Source organism: Mastomys coucha, unplaced genomic scaffold, assembly GCF_008632895.1.
Source record: "Mastomys coucha isolate ucsf_1 unplaced genomic scaffold, UCSF_Mcou_1 pScaffold9, whole genome shotgun sequence".
In the NCBI taxonomy this organism is placed as follows: Eukaryota; Metazoa; Chordata; class Mammalia; order Rodentia; family Muridae; genus Mastomys; species Mastomys coucha.
The window spans coordinates 62,564,351-62,581,218 of record NW_022196915.1 but is presented as its reverse complement, the minus strand read 5'-3'; the positions used below and the strand labels follow the sequence as shown (position 1 = coordinate 62,581,218).

The 16,868-nt window shown below is 43.0% G+C and overlaps 1 protein-coding gene across 1 annotated transcript in view; it reads right to left on the bottom strand.

The window, feature by feature from the left end:
- Positions 1-5,506: 5,506 nt before the first annotated feature.
- Nufip1 (nuclear FMR1 interacting protein 1) overlaps positions 5,507-16,868 on the bottom strand; it is a 32,274-nt gene continuing 20,912 nt past the window's right edge. Inside the window, exons 8-10 of the mRNA XM_031361138.1 lie at positions 12,283-12,399; positions 6,974-7,200; positions 5,507-5,811 (exon numbers count right to left, since the gene is read on the bottom strand). Coding sequence (XP_031216998.1) covers positions 5,695-5,811; positions 6,974-7,200; positions 12,283-12,399 — 461 coding nt within the window. The 3' untranslated portion in view covers positions 5,507-5,694. The remainder of the gene's footprint in view (positions 5,812-6,973; positions 7,201-12,282; positions 12,400-16,868) is intronic.

Genomic DNA, 16,868 nt, shown 5'->3' with positions numbered 1-16,868 from the left:
ACAAACAACAAAAGCCAGAACATCTTTATTGCTGGCCAATAGTGTACGGAAAACTTGCCTGAATCATGTAGCACTGAGCCTTATTCCTGAAAACCATATCCTGGCTGTCAAGTTGTGCCAGGGAAATGTTAGTCCCCACCCTACCCTCCACCCTCAACAGGCAGGAGCTGATCTGATGCAACTCAAAGCCAAGGATTTTATTTTATCTGAACTAGCTCGCCTCTCCCCCTCCCCAAAGCCACCATCACGCAGGACAGTTTTGGTGGTGGGAGGAGCCCTGAATGTCACTGGAGCAAGGCTTTATAGTAAGCAGCAAGCAGAGAATACATGTGCAAGCATCTAATTGGAGAGCTACTGTGGCTTTAATATACTTTAGCATAATTGGCTGGTGCTGGGAGTCATATCATGAACTTAACTTCTGCTCCCCTCTGCATTGGTGGTTGTTAGATAAGGGGTGGGCTTGTAACCTGGGGTGCAGGTTTGTTGGAGGAATAACCTAGAGACGCTGGTCTTGTTGAGGGTGTAACCTGGGAACTCTGGTCTTGTTGGGGATTAGTCTAGAGACTGGAGCTAGGCTCAGGTTTTGTTGGGGAGCAACTTGCTAGGTACCAGCCTGTTAGTTTGCTTTGGCCTCTCAGTCATAGTTCAGTTAGCAAGTAGGGGCGCTACAGAAGCTAACAAGCAAGTTGAAGAACTTTCCTGGAACTATGGACTAGGTCTTTCATGGATTATATCTTTGTTCCCATTTTAGCAGGTGTTGGAGCCTCGGTTTGGGGTTTCAATGCCAGAATGGTGCCTCTAACCTGATCTCAGTTGTGCTAAATTTTGGGGGATGTTACATTCCCCACTGGTTCTATAAATGAGTCAAGTTGTGGCCTCATCTTGAAGTAGGGGGTTATATCATGCCCTTAGCACCAACAATCCAACAGACTTTACTCTCTTGTTTACATAGTTAAATAGACAGTTAGGTAAGCAGGGTCCTATAGGGAGGGCAAAAGGATCAATGGCCCAGCAATGGCTGTAAGTAGTTAACCGGGGGTGGGAGGAGGTAGGTGGGATGGGGGTCGGTCAGGGGTTGGTACCAGTTGTCAGATTCTTGATGTCTCCATTCTCATCCCTTAAGGTTATTTCTGATAATGTCTAAACTTTCTCTAATTACATCTTACTGGTTGGCTTATGGGGATTAATAGCCTTTTCCATGAGGAGACAGAGAAAACAAAATAGAATCACAGTCATTGGCCTGGGTGAGTTTTGTCTTTAGGAGGTCAGAGGGCTTGGTGACAACCCATCTATCACTGTCCTCTGCTGTCTCCTTTAGCCAGGTGTGGTGGAGAATACTAGAGACCTTCACTGCTGTAGGATGGTGAGGAGGACAGAGTATGGGTCTTTCCATGTCAGCTCCAGGCTCCAGGTCAGGATCCTCTTTGCCCACACCGGTCACCAGGCTGGAACGTGTGGGCAGGCGCAGATGCAAGGGAACTATCTGATGAACAGGCCTCTGGGTCTGCTGCAGAGTCTGTGAGGACTTGAGGAGGGAATGGTTAAAAATCTCCACTAATGAACATCTCTATTAGGGAGAGGAGGTCTCCCAAACACAGTTTTAACTGGAACACAACCTTCCTGATATGGTGTGCACCTGGGATAGATTTCCACCCATCCAGAGAAGGTATCTATGAAAACTAACAAATACTTGTACCCAAGAACCATGGGTTTTATCTCTATAAAGAAGTTAGAAAGGTTTAAGGGTATGAATGGGTCCCAAGTATTGGACACTGCTTACAAGGTTCACAATAACCATGACTCTGAAGAGGAAACACAGAACAAAAAGGATTGCCCTGAGTAATTGTGGTGCTCAGGGAGATGGGTAAAACACAGCACAGAGACGGAAGTCAGAGACACCTGGATGAGGTAGCCATTGTCTATTGCAAAATGAAGGGGGATTCCCCAGAGGCTTAAGGAAATCATGGCAGCAGGCTTGGCCCTCAGAAGGCAGCCCTATCACCAGGGGGGTGTCTCTCCAGATCTCTCCCCTGCCTTGTCCAAACTGGACGTAGCAGAGCCAAGAACAATTCCAATGTTATTCAGAGGTAGTTCCTTGGTGTGTGGATTCCTTCCTAGGTGTCTCTCCCTCCTTTGGGGTTCACGTGTACATAGTGGTACATCTGGACACAATCTTTAATTGTCTAGGTGAGGGGTGTAATATCTGGGTCTGAGTAACTTGGCAGTTTTGGCAGCTCCCATCTCTTTGTAACTCATCTCAGATACTTGAGGACCTTGTCTGACCTTCACAGGCACCAGGCACACACATGGTGCCTAGACAGAGATGCAGGTAGAATCCATGTACATCAAATAAAAAAATAATAGTAATTTTAAAATAGAATGTAGTGGATGATCTGACTCCATGGCATCACAGGAGGCGAAGTCTCAGTACAGTAACCCTTCAGAGAGAGAGAGAGAGAGAAAGAGAGAGAGGACACAGAGAGAGACAGAGAGAAAAGAGAAGAGAAAGAGAGGAGAGGGAGAGAGAGAAGGGAGAGAAAAGAGAGGAGAGAAGAGAAAAGAGAGAGGAAAGAAGAAAGAAGAGAGAAAAGAGAGAGGAAAGGGGAGAAAGGAGAGAGGAGTGAGAAAGGAGAGGGAAAGAGAGGAGAAAGAGAAAAAAGAAGAGAGAGAAGGAGGGAGGAGGAGGAAAGGGGGAGAGAGAAGAGAAAAAGGAGAGAGGAGAGACAGAGGGGAGAGAGACAGGAGAGAGGAGAGGAGAAGGAACATATGACATGAAAGCAGGGGAGACTGTTTGGGGCAGGCAAGACTGGGAAAGTCAGTATGATAAAGTGTCATTCGGAACCCAAGTCTTTCTGATTAATTTGATGTTTATTTTTGAGTTTTAATTTATCATTGTCTTAGGAAGAGATTTACTGCTGTGAATAGATACCATGACCAAGGCAACTCTTATAAGGACATCATTTAATTGGGGCTGGCTTACAGGATCAGAGATTCAGTCCAATATCATCAAGGCGGGAGCATGGCAGCATCCAGGCAGGCATAGTGCAAGAGGAGGTGAGAGTTCTACATCTTCATCTGTAGGCCTCTAAGAGAAGATTCAATTCCAGGCAGCTAGGGTGAGGGTCTAAAGCCCACGCCCACAGTGACACACCTACTCCAACAGGGCCACACCTCCTAATAGTGCCACTCCCTGGGCCAAGCACATACAAACCATCACAATCATTATAGGTGCATATACGTATTTGTATTGTGTATATGTATGCATATATGTATTTGTGTATGAGTATGTACATGTGCATGCATGCACATATTTATCTGTGTGTATGAGAGACACAGACAGACAGACAGACAGGCAGAGCAATCATGGAGATCAAGAGTACAACTCTGTGGAGTTGGCTCTCTCCATTTTTTTTTCCCCAAGACAGGGTTTCTCTGTGTAGCCCTGGTTGTCCTGGAACTCATTCTGTAGACCAGGCTGGTCTCGAACTCAGAAATCCGCATGCCTCTGCCTCCCAAGTGCTGGGACTAAAGGCATGTGTCACCACTGCCCGGTGGCTCTCTCCATTCTTATGTAGGATTTTTGAGACAGAACTCACAGTGTCAGGCTAGTATGTCTACCCACCGAGCCTCTTTAAATTCTACCCTTGGTTACTGTTAAACCACAATTCTCTTTTGCAGTGAAACAAAATATATCTCCCTACTTAAATGTATCCGGCTGAATTAAGCATTTTAAAAAGTTTTACCTGCTACTACTATCCAGTATCTTCAATTCTTAATTAACTCAACCATAGCCTTCCTTCCTTACACGGCAGCAATATGGAAAAAAACAAAAACAAACAAACAAAAAAACCCAGAAGGTTCCCCCCGGCAAACGCTACACACCCAGCTCCTTCAACTGTGGATGTGTGCAACCGTGTGGCAACAGGAAAAAGCACAAGCGCACAATGACCACAAATCAATTCTAGATTTATTTATTAGTAAATAGGTACACTGTAGCTGTCTTCAGACACACCAAAAGAGGGCGTCTGATCTCATTACAGATGGTTGTGAGCTACCATGTGGTTGCTGGGATTTGAACTCAAGACCTCCAGAAGACCAGTCAGTGCTCTTAACCGCTGAGCCATCTCTCCAGCCCCACACATCAATTCAAAATCCAACATGCAATGAATACAAAGTGATTGTGTTGCACACTCTGGAGCTGTGTCCTGTGACTTTGCTGTGGCTTTAATCCTGAGCACGTGTACTCTGCACTGCGCCCACCATCACACCACAAATGGCACCTCAGACCTCAGCTCAGACTCAGACAGCTGTAGGTCTGTGAACTGCAGCCTTTCTCACGACGCATCCAGTCTTCTGCTCTCACAGTTTGACTATAGAAAACCAAGACTTGTAATATTTTCCCTTTGCTATGCTTCATATGTTCATATCAAATCAGTATATGATTAGGTTGCACGGTGCTTGATTTTAAAACCTGCTGTTTGCACTGCTGACTTGAACTTCATAAAAAATCCTTATATAGATTTTGGCTTGAGATTAGGACAGAATTTCCATCAATTTCTAAAATGGCATCCTACTCTGCCATTTTGTAATATATACTTATACAAAAGCAATGTTTCAACATTAACAATTACAAAACCAGAATATCAGTTAACTCTGGAAAATGCTGAAGATGTTCTACATCCTACAGCATCATATACTCAGCCAAGATGTAATTCTTAAATAAAAAAAAAAAACAGGCACATCCATCTCATTGATATGCAAATATGCTTCTCTTTAATAAATGATGAAATTATATGCACACCAAAGAACTGTATTAAAGTAATTTCCTTTATGGCTTTCTACCAGTAGTGTTTGGTTTATATACCTGGTTTTATACTTATCTAAGTCTGGGGCACAAAAAGATTCCTTGGGCAAAAAGGTCACTAGTGGAAAGCTTAAGAACCCCACTGTGCGGGGCGGTTCAGCGGGTAGGAGTGCTGGCCACCTTTCCAGAGGTTCTGAGTTCAATTCCCTGCAACCACATGGTGGCTCACAACCATCTATAAGATCTGATGCCCTCTTCTGGCACACAAGTGTATATGCAGAGAAAGTACTCAGATATAAAATAAACAAATGAATCAATCTTTTAAGAAAAGGGGGCTGGCAAGATGGCTCAGCGGGTAAGAGCGGGTAATGACTCTTCTGAAGGTCCTGAGTTCAAATCCCATCAACCACATGGTGGCTCACAACCACCCTTGAGATCTCATGCCCTGGTATGTCTGAAGTCAGCTACAGTGTACTTATATATAATAAATAAATCTTTGGGCCAGAGTGAGCAGGGACTGAGCAAACCCGGGGGTTGGGGGGAGTGACTAGAGCGAGCAGAGGTCCTAAAATTCAATTCACAACAACCACATGAAGGCTCAATCATCTGTACAGCTATAATGTACTCACATAAATAAATCTTAAGAAAATAAAAAAGAAGCCTACTCAGTTACCTCCCACCCTACAATAACACAAGACACACTCTTTTAAAAAGACCAGCTATGCATTTATTTGCATAAAGCCTAAAGACAGACTTAAAATCCAACATAACACCATGAGGTTTACAGTTAAATTACTGACCCCGTCTTCAGAAGCTGTTGGTTTTCTCTCCTTACTCAAGGATGGTGTTCTCTCATATGCTTTACATATATGTGTGGAAACCCGAGACATCTACACTTCTTCAGTTTTCACAGAATCAGTATTAAGTCCAAAAAAGTCTTTTTTGATTATATATCGAACACACTGCAAAATCACGTTTCTTTCATGTCGAATATCTGGAGCTAGAAGCTAAAACATAAATTAAAAAGATTAGCTAGTTAAAAACAGAGACCAAGAAACAGAACTTAAAATGCCAAGTATCACTTCCTTCAGGAAAGAGCACAGGGCAGTAAGGCAGCCAGCTGGGACACCCTGCTCGCTAGGCAGCAGCACCGTGCTCACAAGGCTCCTCTTTAGGACCTACAGCAAAGAGCAGCAAGCCGTCTTAGAGTCCCACCATTCCCTCAAGGGTGCGGGCTCTCCCTGCACACTCACTCCTTGGGACAAGGCACCTCTTCAGCACAGGATTGCCCCGGCAGCTTGACAAGATAGTCTTTAAAAGTCAGTAAGAGATAATAAAGAGGAGCCCCCAAAGTCTATATCCAGGTCTATAAATGATAAAGATGAAGTGAGGTAAATGCAGTAAGAGCTGAAGCTAGCTCTAAAAACACCACACCTACACTCTCACACACATACTCTCTTGTTTTTGAGACAGGGTTTCTCTATATAGCCCTGGCTGTCCTGGAACTCACTCTGTAGACCAGGCTGGCCTCAAACTCAGAAATCCACCTGCCTCTGCCTCCCAAAGTGCTGGGATTAAAGGCATGCGCCACCACTGCCAGGCTAAAGGCACCTTTTAAAAAATGATTTATTCATTCATTCATTTTATCTTATCTTATCTGTATGGTGTTTTGCTTGCATGTGTGCATGTGCGCCTGAGGCCTGTGAAGCCAGAAGAGGGTATCAGGTCCCCGAGAATGGGAGTCGTACACAGTTGAGAACGAGCATGTGGTGCTGGGAACCGGGGTCTTTTGGAAGAGCAGCCAGTGCTCTAAATGGTTGAGCCATTTCTCTGCAGCTCTCAATAGGCATTTGTATTCAAAATCAGAAAACGATTTCCTTTTGCTTCGGCTTGCCAGTATATTTAGCTGTGCTTCCAATGAAAATTTTAACCTCAACACATAGTTCTTAATCATCAGTTAAATCTACACTTAAATATACTGGTGTTAAGCAGTGACAAAAACTAGTTGTTCCACATGTACTCAATGCCAGATATATGCCAAATGCAGCTTTTGGCAGTAAGACGTGCATGTGGATGAGCCTCCAAAGAACACACATAGCCTGAAAACACACACACAGAGCACCCCAGTGACCCCACTTTTAGGACATAGCATCAAGAAGAACCACTCACCATTTCCAGGAGATATGGGTGACGTGTTCTTGGTTCAAATAATGGGTGGCAGAGGCTCTTTTTCCGCTTAAGGGTCATCTTTTTGAGTCCGTTCCTCTGGTTCTTGCACTTGGATCTTGAGACAGTTCTACCAGTTGTTTGAACATTTTGTCTTGGACTCTTGGGAGGACTGCTATGAAGAACATGGTTTTCTGCCAGGACTTCTGCTTCAGTCTTGATGGGAGTTTCTAATGTAAAAAGCAAGCAAACAATTTAAAAACAACCAAAAGGTACACTAACTCCCAGCCACAATACTAGTTAAGCAGTAGCTTTTTTTGTTTGCTTGTTTGTTTTTTGACACAGAGTTTCTCTGCATAGCTCAGTTGTTGTGGAACTCGCTTTGTAGACCAGGGTGGCCAGATCTGCCTGTCTTTGCAACTGGAATATAGTTGTACGCCACCACTGCTTGGACTAATCTTTTTTTTGGATTACTCAGTAATTTATTTTACAATGAAGTCCCAACCCTTACAACAAAACAAAGAAATAAAAAACAGAACAAAAAAGCCTTAGTTGCTTAAACTGCCCAAGATTAAGGAGAAAGCCTCAGAGAGTAAGGAAGGTCTCATATAAGACAGATGGAGGGAGCTGCTCAAAAGAGTAATGAATACCAGGGAACAAGAAATGTGTGCATAAATGTAAAGATGTTCTTAGAACAAAAATTACAGATAATGGCCATTTAACAAATAGCAGTGAGGCAGTGCAGATGAACTCTTTAACAAGAAGGGTGAAAATGTAAGCACATCTCCACATATCTCAAGCTTTATCAATAGACAGTTATCTATGAATGGCCTGAACACCTGAAATAAGAAGAACAAGACCCAAGTGGCTGACTGTAACAAATGCAGGCACCCCTTGCCATACAGTCTGAACCTAAGTACCAGGGAAGCTCACAAATGATGGACTGTATGCAAAGGCAGAACACTGCAGGTGGAGGTGGACGGAGACGCAGCACACGTGCCCATCAGAAGAACGCTGCACTATCCTACCAGTCTGAGAAATAGACGTCAGGGCAAGGACTCCTGCCAGGGGATGATGGACAGCTTAAAATGCTAAAGGGCTAAATTTAAGACATGATGCAAAGCAGGCACCAAGCCCCACACCTGTCCACCCAGTACTGGAGAAGACAGGTGGGAAGCTGCTAGTTCCAGCCTGACCTGCAAGGCGAGCTGTTGCCTCACAACAGTTTTCAAAACCTCATGAAACAGAAAGAAGCATACAAGAGCCAGCAGCTCAGGGTCTCCAACCCTGAGGACCTGAGGTCAGTCCCCAGGCATGACATGACACCAAGGGAGAGCTGACTACACACTGTCTTCTGTACTGTGCACACAACACACACACACAACACACACACTCACACTCACACACTCATGCACATACTCATGCACACAAATAAAGGAATGCATATACAAATCCATCATGAGGAGGTTCCAACCCCCAGTAAAGCAGACAGAAAATAAATGGTGCTACAGAGGTCTACCACCAACACTAACAACTGACAGAGAACATTCAGTCCAGTGTGCATTCTTGTCAAGTTCACTGGCTAATGTTGAGCCATAACACTATCTCACTACATTGAAAAATAACCTAAAAGTATTTAAATTACATTTTTGACTAAAATAGTAATTAAAAGGAAACTAGGTAGAAACTGTACGAGAACTGAACAGTATTTCTAAATGAGGGCTATTATAAGATGCACACTCCCTCCCATTTTCTGTCACACAACAGCTACAATCCTTACAATCTAGTCTTCCTGTACACTATGAAGTTGACCAAGGCTGGCAGCCCCTAAGGAGCTTCAAGACGGTTTGGGTGGAGGACTTACTCACTGGAGAGACCAGGCAGGATCTGTCAGCCCAGCCTCTAACTCCCAGGAGGGGAGATGGCTGAAGGCTAAGTTGATGCCTATCATGCCTATGTAATGGGGCTTCCATAAAAACTCAAAAGGACAGAGTTCAGAAAGCTACAGCTAGAGAGGATTCAGATAGCTTCACTGTTGAATTCTTAAAAAAAAAAAAAAAAAAAAAAAAGTGAAAAAGGAAGAAATTCCATGCAAACCCTTAAAAAAGGAAACGTATCCCAAAACATACCAAACCCACTACAATGAGGAAGGTCATGGACCAGTGAATCTAAGCACAGACACAACCTCTAACAAAATGCCAGCAGGTCAAACCCATCAGTACACTAAAAGTATGCTACACCAAAACAAAGAATATTTTATCCCACAAATACAGGTTCATCCCACACCTGAAAGCCGACTTCACAATATTATGGCAATAGTGAAGGGGACAAATATAAATACTGGACAATTCACAAGTTCTAAGAGAAATGTCTACCCTCCTCTCAAACCATGACTCTATATATTTACCGTGTGATACTCTCCATAGAGGAGCAAATGTGGAAATTATATCTCAAAGGAATTACAGGGCATGTGTTTCAGGCACACCTCAAGTGTCAGACTGCTGCGCTCAAATCAACATTGCTCAAGAGCCTTCTGGCAAGCAGCCTCCCTCTACTTTCACGTCCTCATTCATACAATGAAAACACACAGCGTAAAGTACCGAGGTTACGAGGTACTTATTATAACTGAGTACAGCACTAGAACAGGGCCTGGCACAAGTGAGCAGTGATGAACATTTGCCATGACCACATGACAGACGCTTCTTCAGCGATGAGGAAGAGAGGGAAGACCTGGAACCATAAAGCAGCAAGGCATTGTGGAAGCACTCTGCAGAGCTCAGCGCAGTGGGCAGGGTATCACCACTCCGTTATTAACTTAACCTTCCAGTATGGATCACTCAGCCAAGGAACACAAAGGTCAGATGACTCAGAGCTCATACGGTCAATTTTCTGGTAAGGAATGAGGACATGGAGCCATTTATATATTTTTTTTCTTGAGGTTTTTAACATCTTTAGCTAATTGTCATGTATTAATGTAATGTTCACCAAATCAAATCAGTTTTAACTATAGCTATGTTATCCTCTTAAATTAAGAGCACTCGTTGGTTTGTGGCAATTTACATCAGTTCTCAGCTTGGGGTTCTAATCACAGTTGAGCCAGCTTGATGGGAAAAAAAAAAAAAAAAAAACCGCTGAAGGGATCTGTATAAAGCCAGGAAAAGCAGCAGAGCGAAGCACCTGAAACACTCCTTAGTCATAATTCTGGCAGCCCCAGATCAAGCACAGCCTCTCCACTGCTTTAGTCTTGTGAGAGCTCTCCTTTAACGCATCTTAAGGAGACAATTAACACCAGACAGCTGGTAGTGACTGGACAACTTGATGAAGCTGAATTCAAACTACTTCTTGATATAAAATACTTCTTGATATCTGATACATATATTTGCTACCTACTATACAAGAAGCGATGCCTCCCTCCTGTTCAGCAAGTGACACACAGACAGGGGCTACAGGGCTGTGATATAGTTAGCTTCTTTCACCTATTAAGTCTCCAAACCTAGGTTTTTTACACAGGCTCTACCACACACGAATGTTAAACGTATCCTCTCTAACCCCGATGACACATAGAGCAGACGTGTGAGATTTTCAAAGCCTCGTAGTTTCTTCCCTGCCTTCCAGTTTAAAAACAGTTTCAGCCTCAAAAACAAAAACAACAAAACAAAACAAAACAAAACAAGCCGGGCGGTGGTGGCACACGCCTTTAGTCCCAGCACTTGGGAGGCAGAGGCAGGCAGATTTCTGAGTTCGAGGCCAGTCTGGTCTACAGAGTGAGTTCCAGGACAGCCAGGGTTATACAGAGAAACCCTGTCTCGAAAAAAAACAAAAATAAAAAACCAAAACAGTGTCAGCCTCAAATGGAAGACCTGAGTTTGCTGAGCATTAAACGTTTCATCTCAGAGGGAAAGAAACATTAGTTCACTTTGCTTTTATGGGACTCAGGAATCTGCTAACAGTCTCCCTCCTTATCACGTTATAAATACAGCTCATAGGGAGGACATGTAATATGTGCTTAAAGAATAACTTCACTTTCCTATCAGTATATTAGAAACAAGAGTAAGAAATAAATACTGTTTTTCTTAAAATTTACAAAGGTAACCACCTGTTAAAGAATACTCCGATAAAGACAAAGTAGCTTCTATTTCAAATTTCAAGTAAGCTTTAACAACTACATGAAAAGCTCATAGCCCATTTATCAAAAAGCTCCCACGTTACAGACACACAAACATCAAGTTTCTAATCGAAGCTCTGCTCTTCCATAGTTTACATCCTTCAAGTACACAAACACTGGCGATCTCAAAGTACTGCTAACTTCGTCCAGTCATGTCCCTTTCATTCTACATGAACACTTGGTCTCTTCTCTTATCCCAGCTCTTATCACACACCTTCTCTATAACAAACACACGCACCCTCTCACAGAAGGAAAAGCCTAAAGACAATTACCTCACAGTTACAGGTTTTGTCAATTACAGAACACTGGTTTACTCACTAAGCACACACAACATTATTCATGCAAATCCTGGATTAAAATGATACAGTTTTACATCAATAGCCTATCACAGTTTGGGTATGTGGCCCTAAAAGAGATGCTGAGGCATCACTAACTTCCCAGACTCATGAAAGAATTCCATTTCTTCAATCCTTTACAACAAACAGGTGAGGGCTGGGAGGCTCAGGAGGTAAACTGCCTGCCACACAAGCCTGAGGACCTGGCCCCTGACCTTCAGGGAAAAGGTGGGTGTGGTGGCAAGTGCTTCAGAGCAGAGACAGGTGGACTTCTTAAAGGTACCTGCCCAGCTAGCATGGCTGAACTGATAAGTCTGGGTTCAGAGAGAGACCTTATCTCAAAAAGAGGCAGAGGAATTTAGAAAGACAATGACATAGACCTTTGGCCTCAGAACACTTGTCCAAGTGCATATACCCACCTGTGAGCCCGGACACTTGGACACACACACACGAAAATAAAAATATAATTAAAAACTAAAGCTAACACAAGCACATGATCATGGTCACTGTGCATTCCACGGGAGATAACTTAACAAATGTTTGCTATAAACAGCACTGACCCACACAGGCTTAAATTTCATTTATTTTTAGAGACCAGGTTTTATGTAGCCCAGGCTAGCCACAAACTCACTATATATAGCTGAGGATGACCAAAATGTTCTAATCTTCCTGAGTGTTGGGAATGCTATTCATTTACCAAAGCTGCTAAAAACAGGACAAGAGACCTAAAAATGGGATAGTATACTGCATGCTGATGCAGCACTGCCCAGTATGAACCAACGGCAAAAACCAAGGAGTCGCCTGCACCTTACCTTCTGGTTCGCTGTCTGAGCCTGAGACATTGCCGTAGCTGCTCATCAGCGAGCACAAGGCTGGTGTCACTTCCTTGGGCACTACGGTCCTTTGTGCTTTCTCTTCCTTATCAGACTCTGCAACAGACGGGGAGAGAATGGTGACCCACAGAGGGGAGCCCAGGGCACCTGCCACTGGCAAAAAGAAAGCTGACATCTCATTTTTAAGTGAAATAAGAAAAAGTCATCTCTGATGATTCCTTTAACCTTTCCCAAAAAATAACTTTGGGAGAGCTGAAAGCTGTCCTTGTTTTAAATCTTAAGCTGAGAAGTTGTTTACTCCAGAGGAGACAGAGACAAATTTAATTGTACACAGCCTAGCTAACTTACCGTGCTTTGCAGGTTATGGAATTTGGGCCTTTCCTAAACTAACTTAATCACACAGTCTCTGCAATTAACTTACAGGTAATGGGACACTAAAGACATCCATTCAGCATTATTGTGCCAATATCACTAACTCTGAAAACTAGATCTAGGAATAAGTATAATATAAAAATTTTACTTTTAATATTTAAATAAATCAAATTTATTTGAAGCATTCTATGATTCAGTCAAGGAGTTAATTGAAATGAATGTGCTGAAAACTTCTAAGAACTTAATTCAACAAGACAGCATGAGAATCTGGCAAGTATTGCCAAAGGTAAAGGGTTTAATGGCAGCACAGAAAGATCCTTTGTACCCCCAGGTCACCACCTGTTACATTCATTTTTGGCAGTTCTAAAACATTAGCTCTGATCTAAACAAGCCATAAAAACAAAGCTGGCCGGAAGACAATACGTAACTTGTCTATTTAATGAACTCGTTCAGCCCATAACCAATAGGAAGTGTTTCAAGACTAAGCGTTCAATGCTCATTAAGCCAGTGTAGGGAATCTAAACTTGCCACTGGGAAATGCAGGAAGGTCATCATGTGAACGTTGGCCTTGCACCTTCACATAAGGCACACATGAGAGGTGAAGACAGAACCACCACCGACACTACCAAATGCTAACTGATGTGCTAACAATAGTTTAAGATTCCTCACTGATTTCAAGCCAGATGATCAACTTGTCTTGTATATTAATAAGGAGAAAGGGAACACGTGGTTTCTATATGCACATTATGAGCAAACTAAGCAAGTCTACCACAATGTGAACATGCAGTCTGCTCCTCCACTGTTTGAATAACCAGACAACAGAAACTCTTCCAGAGCCTACAGACAGACACCAAACATGGAACAGACAAATGTCGTATTCGTTAACAGCATGATCTCACTTTAGTCTTAGCAACCCTGAGATAGCACATGGCTATCACAGTTCTCCTGACTGAGTTTCATAAATGCTGGGATTCTAGGGACAGACCCCCCAACACCCACAGTAGTTTTGTTTGGTTTGTTTTTTGACAAATATCACGAAGAATAAGCCCTTTGGAACTCATCAGAGGTCCATGACATCACTGACTTATTATTTGATTTCTGAGTGATTGATCTAGCTTCTCCATTTTTATAAAGTTAAGATTTCCTTCTTCATTATTCCATTCCTTGAAATGAGTTAACAGTCTGCACTAAAATCTGAGTATCTACTCAAGTAAAAAGAATGTTTGACATATGTTAAAAAAACAGTAATTAATAAGTATTTGAAGAACAGGCACCATGAAGCAATATAATTATTTTAAAGCAATTATTACTAAGGTGTTCTAATGGTTATTTTATATTTCTCTCATTTTGTGTTCTACATGTATGTACTTGTGTCTTGTGCTGGAAATATGCCTCAGTGGTTAAGGATACTTGCTGCTTTTTTTTTTTTTTAAAGATTTCTTTTATTTATTTTATGTGTATGAGAACACTGTAGCTGTACAGATGGCCTTGAGCCATCATGTGTGTGGCTGCTGAGAATTGAACTCAGGACCTCTGCTGGCCCTGCCAGCTCCGGCCCGCTTGCTCTGGCGCTCTGGCTTAATTCACGGTAGCTGTCTTCAGACCTACCAGAAGAGGGCGTCAGATCTCATTACGGGTGGTTGTGAGCCACCATGTGGTTGCTGGGATCCGAACTCAGGACCTTTGGAAGAGCAGTCAGTGCTCTTACCCGCAGAGCCATCTCGCCAGCCCATACTTGCTGCTCTTGCAGAGAATAGATTTGGTTCCCAATACCCCCATAAAGTAGCCCACGACTGTCTATAACCAACAACCTCTTCTGGCCATTGTGAGCACTGCACACACGCACGTACATGTATGTACACGCATGTACATGCATGTACACACACATACACTTTAAAAAAAAATCTGTCTCTTTCCTTCATATCTATTTATTCAAATACTTACTGACGACAGAACAGATTCATGGCTATTTACCTTTGGGAGTGATGGCCATAATTTACTATTAATTATTTTGTGACTTCAGTCATTGAAAATCTTTTATAGCACCCTTCTGAGTATATCTTATCCCATTCTGCCCATTCCTGCCTACTTACTGAAGACAAACTCACTGGAGAGCCCAGGCCTTCAGTCTCCTGAGTGTTGGGATCACAGGAATGTGCTATCACACCCAGTAACCTTGGTATGGTCTAGAGAACTTCATGACACCATGAGCTGCTCTAGGCTAACCTTGTGTTTTTCTGTCCTGGTTTGCTATTTCTCTAGAAGACTCTAGTTTCAGAAGAGAAGTATTTGAAATTCACAACTTGAGGGTTAAATGGAGGGTCACAAAGCTGATCACCTCCCCAAAAGATAAAGGGAGAAAGCTAATGTACACAAATGACTCTTAAATCTCTCTTACATACTTAAAGGGCACATCACTAGTAATAACTCTTGAAAGTATACCAGGCATGGTGAGGGTGTGTGATTCAGGCGCTCATAAGGCGGAGACAGGAGAACCGGGAAGGTCAAGGCCCTGGACTACAGAGCAAGAAACCCTATCTCACAATAACCAACCACCTCCTCCTAATCTACAATAACCATCTCAAAAATAAGACAGTGAGAGGCTGAGAGGTGTTATCCCCAAAGTCCGCGGCGTCTGCCTACCAGTCCTCATCTAAATACTTTAGCACTCAGTCTGAAGACTGCCAAAGGCACTACGCCAACAGATAAAATAACCCAAGAAAAGTAAAACAAAACAAAAATAGCCAAACCCTAGTCTCTGAACTGAAAATACCAGTATAAACAGATTACCAAACAAGATCATGAAATCAAATTTCAGAGCACAAAATACTGACTCAAACAATCTTACTGTTAAAAATTAATGACACCTTTTTAGAGTAAAAAAGTGCCATGTTGTCACTGAACAAAAGAAAAACACTTGAGTTGTCACTAGACCAGCAGTCAGTCAACACCTGCTGTCTCTCACGTCAGGTTATTATCAGACACACAGCTGAAGGGAGGATACTTCGTGCTTCTCCATGACACTCTTTAGGAAACGGCCACAGGTTCGGCTCTGTGCATTCTGTCCTGTCAGGTGTTCAGAGAGGTTCTGTTATTCAGGCGTGGTTCGCTGACTCACCTGCAGCACTCTTCCCTCCTGGAAGTCAGGGTGACCAGTCCCGTTCTGAAACTACTCAGAGCTGCTGGCACCTCAGACTCAGGAAGCACTTCCCTGAAAGCATGGGCAGAGTTCTTTAAAATCTCCACTTGTTTTTTCAGTTCTAGTGCTAGGCAAGCAAAATGTAGGGCAGCACAGGCCCCTCTTCCTTTAAAGATAATCCATTATGTACATGAATGAGTATTTTGTCTGTCTGTCTGTCTGTCTGTCTGTCTGCCACATGTATGACTGGTGCTCAAAGTTGTAAACCATCTGTGGGTACCTGAAAACAAACTTGGGTCCCCTACAAGAGCAGCTCTTATGTATGCTAAGCCACCTGTCCAGCCTCCCACAATTCCCTTTTGAAATGTATGAAAACTCTCCCTTGAATATGTTGTCATTACTTCAGCTGGCAGCTTCCTTCGATGCATGGTGCTCACCCTCCTACCTGACATCACCTCTAGGCCCAGGATTTATAAGTTGATTAAAGAAACAGCAGCCTAGAGATGTAGCTCAGTAGTAGATTACTCACCTACCACGTTTAAGGACCTGAGTTGGTCACTGTTAGTGGGAAAAAAGCATAATACTTAAAAAAAATAAATTCACACAGATATAGCACCTCACATGGAAACTTTGCTTTCCACTCTAAGAAATTCTAAGAAAGAAATTTAAGGATGAGCACTGCATTAGTTCCTTTACTGTTGCTGTAATAAAACATCATGACCAAACCAACTTAGGAAAGAAAGCAGTGAACTAGGCTCACAGACAGAATCCAGGCTGCTGGAATGAAGGCATGGCTGCAGGAAATGTTGAGAGCTTACATCTCAAACTACAAGTGAGCAGCAGAAAGGACTGAAGAGTGGGGACGGGACGAGAAGAAGTTTGAAACTTCAAAGCCTATCCCCAATGGCACACCTTCTCTAACAAGGCCACGCCTCCTAATCGTTCCCAAATAGTCCCATCAACTGGGACCAAGTATTCAAACATGAGCCTCTGAAAGACCCCTGGGGGAGACCCCCACTCAAATCTCGGGAGGACGTACACCCAAGGAATCACG